The 6,906-nt window shown below is 65.9% G+C and overlaps 2 protein-coding genes across 2 annotated transcripts; both read right to left on the bottom strand.

Annotated features, from left to right (window-relative positions):
• Positions 1-162: 162 nt before the first annotated feature.
• On the bottom strand, positions 163-3,629 carry LOC113960990 (synaptic vesicle glycoprotein 2A-like; the record flags this gene model as incomplete). Its single annotated transcript, XM_027670955.1, has 2 exons — positions 3,117-3,629; positions 163-903 (listed from the first exon to the last, which is right to left on the bottom strand). A coding segment is annotated over exon 2 (580 nt), but the record flags the coding sequence as incomplete, so codon positions are not given.
• Positions 3,630-5,221: 1,592 nt separating this feature from the next.
• On the bottom strand, positions 5,222-6,534 carry LOC113960991 (splicing factor 3B subunit 4-like). The gene is made up of 2 exons (XM_027670956.1): positions 6,008-6,534; positions 5,222-5,698 (listed from the first exon to the last, which is right to left on the bottom strand). Exons 1-2 carry the CDS (start codon positions 6,174-6,176, stop codon positions 5,256-5,258), a joined length of 612 nt encoding a protein of 203 aa, XP_027526757.1. The 5' UTR covers positions 6,177-6,534; the 3' UTR covers positions 5,222-5,255.
• Positions 6,535-6,906: the final 372 nt, after the last annotated feature.

Raw genomic sequence — 6,906 nt, 5'->3', positions numbered from 1 at the left:
CCCCCCCTTCCCGCATGTCTCTCTGTACCCCCATATCCCCACGGTCCCCCATGGACTACCCCATATCTCTCCACATCTCCCACTGCCCCTCCACGTCCCGCTGACCCTCCTACCCCCCCCATAACTCCCCCAAATCCACCCCCCGTGCCCGCCCCTCCTCACCCAGCATGCCCTTGTTGGAGTCGGAGAGGCACATGTCCTTCTCGGCGCTGGGCAGGACGAAGCCCACCACGAAGACCTCGACGCCGTCGGCCATGAGGGCCAGGCCCAGGACGAAGTAGAGGGTCCACTGGAAGCGGCCGTGGCCGCACTCCTGCAGGATGAGCTCGTACTGCTGCGCCAGCTCCTCCCGGTCCTTCCGCCGCTGCCCCTCGCTGTCGTCGAAGGCGCCGGTGGCCGCGGCGGGCCCCAGGCGCTCCCCCCCCTTCAGCGACTCTTGCCGGGGGATCCCCTGGTACTCGCCCTCGTAGATCTCGTCCTCCTCGTCGTGGCCCTCGGTGGCGTCGCTGGACGCCCCCTCCTCCTCGTTGGCCCCCTCGCCCCCCCGGTAGTAGCCGTCCTGGGGCGCGTAGTCTTCGTCGTCCTCCTCCTCCTCGAAGCGGGAGTAGGAGCGCCGGGTGTACTCGTCCTGCACGCGGTCCATGCCCCGGCTCACCTTCTTGGCCGCCTGCTTCTTCACCTCCTTGGCGATGTCCTTGGCGCCGCGGATGAACGCCGTCCGGTCCCGGAACGACTCGTCCATGGCGCCGGCGGGATGGGACGGGACGACGCCGGCGTGGAAATGGGGAGGGGGGTCTCTGCGTCGGGGGGATGCGCCCTCAGGCCCGGGATGGGGGGAGATGGGTGACGGCGCTACCCATCCGTGGGAGGGGGCGTGGGGGGACCCCGGACACCGGCCCGGACCTGGGGAGCCCAGACACAACCGGGGCTGTGTTAAGAGTGGCAACGGCCCCACATCCCACCTCCCAACTTTATTCCCGTCTCAGATGGAAACAGGAGGATTTGGGGACTCCCCCATCCCACAGTGAGGGCAGGGGGCCACCGCAGGGCACAGCGGGAGCTGGGGTGGGGACAGTCGGGTGGATGCTGGTTCCATGCCAGCCCCCACCCCTTAGGTGCCCCCTCCCCTCACTTGGGGGAATCCCAGCTCCCACAGTTCACTGGGACACCCCCAGCACCTCCGGATCCATCCCTTCCACATCCATTCCAAAGGACAGAGGGAGCTGGGGGGGCATCACTGTCCCCAAGTACCCCCAGTCAATCCCCCCAGGACTGTGAGTCACCCCAAAAACACGGCCATCAACAGGCCTGAAGGAGCCCCCTATTTCCTTGGGCACCACAGGATGGAGCAACACCGGAGGGACAGGGAGGGGACCAGCCCCCAAGGGCACAGGGGTCCCCAAACCCTCCCAGCGCTGCCAGTGCCCGAGGTGGGGGCCTCAAGGAGACAGGTTTGGGACTTGGGGGGTCCCTTGGGTGACAGTGACCCGGCCACGTCCCTGGCTCCGACCCAGCACCACGTGTGCCGGGCCACGCTCCCTGCGGAAGCTTCCAGGCAGGATTTGCTGTGGGAGACACCGACAGAGGCTGATTTGGGGAGCGGGGGACTGGGGGCACCCCAAGTGCCCCAGGGTCCAGCCCTGGGGGAGGAGAGGAGGCACCCGGATACCTGGGGGTGGCACCTCCTGTGTCCTCCTGACTTGTCCCCCTTCCCAGCCCAGCAACTCCCCCCCGGCCGTGCAGAGCCCAGCTCAGCTCGTGACAGGGATGGACCCGCAGCCCCCCAGCCCGACGCTGCTGCCCCGGCCGCGGGGACCGGCGTGACCCCCCCCCAAAGTGCTATTTTTATCCCCGGCCAGGCGGGAACGAGCTGCGGGCAGAGGGAAGGAGCTGCGGGCGAGGGACGCAGCCGGCGCCGTGTCCCCCCTCCCCGAGCGAGGGGACAGGGCACGCGGGGACGCTAAATTTAGCCCTTCGGAAACCCCGTGAGGGGGGGGGGGCTGCGGCAAGGCCCGGCCCCCCCCTTCCCTAGCGGAGCTGGGCAGGTGATTTCACAGGATAAAATGGCAAATTCCCCCCCTGCTCTCTGCTCCGGCCGAGGGAAGCCCCCGCTCCCCTCCCTGGGGGTCCCGCGGGGCCCCCGAGGCCCCTGGAAGGGGTCGATCCACGGCCAAGGTCATTTTTCTCCGGCCGGGCTGGCGGTTCCCTGCGGAGCCTCCCGATGCGGGGCCGGTGTTTCACGGAGCGGGAGGTATCGGGGGCTGGGGGAAGGAATCGGGGAGCAGGGAGAGGCCAAGTGCGCGGTGAGGAAGAGGATGGGCCGGGGAGCAAGGTCACCGCGGGCTCCGTGACGGAGAAGCGGCCGCACGAGCCGGGGAGCCTCGAGCGGCCGAGCCGACGGCAGGAGCCGGCGCCGGATGAGATCAAGGGTTTGATGCCACGAGGAAGCCAGAAATCCCACAGAGCGCAGCCCCCCGAAATGCAGGAGCCGGGGGGGGGGGAGGTGTCCCCCAAAAATGCCCGTCACGGGGGCAGAACGTGCCGCTGGCCCTGCAGCCCCGTCCTGGCGTTGACCAGAGCCGTCACCGCCAGCCCTGGACAAGGTTATGGGACCTGGATCCGGCTCCTCCTGCCGCGCATCCCAGCGGAGCCGGGGGTCGATGCAGCCACGCACCCCAAAACACCCGGGGGTCCCACGCTGGGGGTCTGTGTCCCCCCCCCCGCAGCCCCCAACCTCCCTGCAGAACGCCAGGAACATGGCGACAAGGGGAGAGTTTTAAATCGCCCGTGTCCAAGGTCACCCCCCAACTACCCCAGTGCCACCCCCTCCCCAAAAACCCGCCGGTTCCCCCCCACTCCCATCCCTGCGGCGGATTCCCGATCCCCTCCGGCTGCTCCCCGGCCGCAGGACGGCACGGGGGGATGACAGGAGCCCCCGAACACGCACATCCAAAGGCAGACCCGGGCTCCAGGGGAGGTTTTCCAGGACAAAATGGCCACAGCAAGTGGGAAGGAGAAGCCGAACCCCGAATCCATCAGCGGCTCCGTGAAGGCCGATTAACGCCGTGGGGAGGGGAGAGGATGTGGGGTATAAACCCGTTTTGTTCCCCCTTTACCTGGCTCAGCCCTCGCCCCGCTCCAGCTCCAGCTCCCTCCCGGCGCCGGCGAGGAGGAGGAAGGTGCTCCGGCGAGGAAGGATGCTCGGGAAGGGATACAGCGAGGAAGGAGGATGCTCCGGCAGCGACACGGCGCGACAGCAGCTCCCGGGTACCAGCGCTACCGCCGCAGCCTCCGCCGCACACACGGAGCGCTGGGAGAGTCCATCGGCGCAGCCCCGGGAAGGGAGGGATCAGCCGAGGCACGCGGATACCGGGGGGGCTCGGCGGGAGGGGGGGGCTCGCCCCTACCGAGGGGGGGGGAGCGATGGATCCCCCGGGATGCGCACGGGGAGCTCCCGCGGGATCGGGGCTCCCGGGATGGAGCTGCTGGGATGGAGCCGCTCCGGAGGCTGCCGATGGCGGGGAGCGGGTGGTGGGCACGGGGGGCACGAGCCGGCGGCCCCCCCGGATCCCTCGGCGAGGCTCAGCCCCCCCCCTCCGCCCCCCGCCGCCCCCCGCCCCCGGCACGGCTGAGTCACGGGCTCCGCGGGGCTGGATTGGGATTTTTTGGGATCAAATCGTCCCCGCCCGGGCTCGCCAGACCCGGCCCCTCTGCTGCGACACGACACGAACGGCCCCTGAGGGATTTTTTTTTAAGGGGAGGGGGGGGGAGCTATGGCAGGGAGGGCACAGCGAGGTCTGGAATTCCCAAATCGAACCTTTTTCCCCACGGATCGCTTCCCGAGGGTGGGAAACCGGGACCCCCAGTGCTCCAGCCCCACTCCTCCCGGGGCTCTGGGGTGCTGGTTGCTCCTGGACCCGGCTGAGTTCGGGGTTGGGGGTCCTGGGGTCCCCACAGTGAGCAGGGATGGGGGGTCCTCCCCGAAGCAGGATCTTCCCTGATCCCCCTCCACTTACATCCTAAAGACCCCTCCTCCTGCACCCCAACATTCCCGGAGCCCCAGCCTTCCCTAAAATCCCTCTCCCTGCATTCCATGCAACGAGCTGATCCAGCCTCAGCTTCCAGGATGTCAATCCCAAAGCCCCACAATCCCTCAGGATCCATCAGGATCAGCACTTCCCCTCTCAGACTGGAAAACGCGGACGGGGACCAGTCCACACCAGTGGCACCAGCACAGGGAAGGATTTAGGAACCCAAGAGCCGAGAAATAGTGGTGACACCTCACTGGAAACAACCCCAAAAGGGGGATGGAGCTGCAGGGCGAGGCCGGGAGCAGGGCAGGGTGCCCGCTTAGGATCGGGGCTGCGCCCTCGGGAGATCACACACCCAGAGAGCCCCGGGGGCAGCTCAGCCCCAGGGGGAGCGTGTCCCATGTCCTCGGGCTCCCGGTGACTCATGTGCCACTGTCACCACCCTGTGTCCCCGCCCTGTGTCCCCGCTCCGCTCACACTCAGCCCCGGGGCTTCATGTGGCTCATGGGAGGAACAGCCTTGGCAGCAGCCAGGGAATGGCTCCTCCTTGGGAATGTTTGGCAGGGCCTGAAAACCCACGGGGGGTGGGATACAACTGGGGGGAGCGGGATAAAAACAGGGGGATGATGACATAAAATAGGGGGAAAGAGATAAAAGTAGGGCTGACAATGGGATACAGCCGGAGGGAAGATGGGATGTAACTGGGAATGGCAGGATAAAGCCAGGGGGGATGATGGGATAAAACTGGGGTGACCATGGGGTAACATCAGGGGAGAAGGGGATGATGGAAGCCAACAGTGCCCCCTCCCTCCTCACAGCTTCCCAAATCCTTCCCATCTCCAGGCCCTGCTCTGACACGTCCTCATGGCGCTGAATGAACGAGGAAAGGGCAGATGATTCCAGTACAGCCCCGGGAAGCACAGAGCCATCCTCTCCCTCCTCTCCCAGCCCAACAGCTTCACCCCCAGTTAAGACCATCCCCAAAACCACAGGAAAACCAGCTGTGAGCAATCCCAACCCAAGATCCCATAGCTCATTCCCTTCCTGAGGAAAGGGATGTGGCAGGGACTCAGCGGAGTGGGATTCATCCCAAATCCCTCCTCTGAACATCCCTGTCTCTGGGATGAGTGTCCCAGGCTCCGAGGGCAGCCACCACCCCTCAGCTGGTGACAAACAGGCAGAGCCTCGGCCCCAATCCAGGGACCCCCTCGGTTCCCAAATCCTTTATTTGCCGGCGGGCGGCCGCTGCTTTCCGTACAAAACCAACAAATCCGGTAAAAAGGAGCTCGGAAAAGCTGCCAGGGAGAGAGAAACGGGAGGAGGTGGAGGGAAAGTGAGGAAAACCAACAACACTATAAAAAAAAACAGGAGGGGAAAGTGAAGGGGACAAGGACAGAGGGGAGGGACACCCCCGGTCCCCCCCAGGAGCGGGAATGTTGGTCCGAGGGGTCCAGGAAGGCCGAGGATGGAGACGGAGGGTCTCAGGGCAGGGGTCCCCGCAGGGGCCCGCGGGGGGGCACCCCGGGGGGTCTCTGTGCTGGCCGTGGGGGCAGCGGGACCCTCTGGTATCCGTAGGGGGGGGGGCCGGGGGGGCCCGTTGTAGCCGTGGGGCGGCATCAGCGGGGGGGGCCCGCGGAGCCCGTGGTGCGGCAGCGGCCCGGGGTGACCTGTGGGACAGACGGGGGGTCAGTGCCCTGGGGGGGGGACAGGCAGTGCCCCCCAAGCCCCCCCCAACCCACCCCAGGGGTTCCAGAGACAGGCAGTGCCCCCCAAACTCCCCCAACCCACCCCAGGGGCTCCAGAGACAGCGGGTGCCCCTCAAACTCCCCCAACTCCCCACCACGGGTGCCCCCCCAAAACCCCCCTGGGGGTGCCACATCCAGCAGGTGCCCCCCAACCTCTCCCATGGGTGCCCCCCCCCAGCCCTCCCCGGCCTGTGGATTCCCCAGATCCCCCCCGGAGCAGATCCCACTCACCCATGGGTGATCCGAAGTGCGGCCCCCGGGGTGGGAGCCCCATTGGGGGGGGTCCTGGGTGGGGCATTCCTGGGGGGGGCCGGGGGGGTGGCTGCCCTCCGGAGCCCGGGGGTCCCGGGTGGTGCTGGCCCATCCCGGGAGGTCCGTGGTGCACCTGCATCGGCGGCATTCCTGGGGGGACAACGGAGTTAGGGGTGCAGGGAAGCAGGGAAGCAGCTCCTGGTACCCCCAAGGGGGTTGGAATTCCAGCTGGGTCCGAGTAGTGAGGGATGCAGAGGGGCTTCTGCTGCTGAAAAGGGGGTTAAAGAGGAGGGAACAAGGAGCTGACAGCAAGAAAGGGCTTGGATGCAAGTGTGTGGGAAAACAGATGGAATAGAAAGCGTGTGTGGGAAAAGAGATGGGATCCTGAGTGTGTGCAGTCCTGGGACAGCGAGGAATCACCATCCTTGGAGATTCTGGGCAAGCTCCCAGAGCAAACTGATGCTGGAGCCTGCCCTGCCCTGACTGAGAAAGCCAGGATCCCCCCCAAAACCTGCTTTTTCTCAATTATCCCGTTTTATCCCGTTGAAAAAAAGTCCAACAAACTGATTCCTTCCTCCTGCTGGGAGGGTGTAATTGGCTCCACTCAGGCCCCGCCACCATCTGCTCCCGGCACGGCCAGGGCGGATCACACAAAGCTCCCTAATCAGGGCAGCTCCAGAGCCACAGGATCAAACAAATCCCAGAGAATCATTAAATTGCACATTTCACAAAATCGGGGCTTTTGAACCCGGAGCTGAGGCGCAGCCACGGGGCCAAAATGGAATCAGGGAAACGACTTGTTTCCTTGAATTATTAATCCCTAAATTAGCTCCTGCCTTCCTTCCCTGTATCCCTGTCTTCCTTCTGTGCATCCCTGT

Source organism: Neopelma chrysocephalum, unplaced genomic scaffold, assembly GCF_003984885.1.
Source record: "Neopelma chrysocephalum unplaced genomic scaffold, ASM398488v2 Primary Assembly neopelma1_97008, whole genome shotgun sequence".
NCBI classification, from domain to species: Eukaryota; Metazoa; Chordata; class Aves; order Passeriformes; family Pipridae; genus Neopelma; species Neopelma chrysocephalum.
This window is presented reverse-complemented; position numbering and strand designations above follow the sequence as displayed.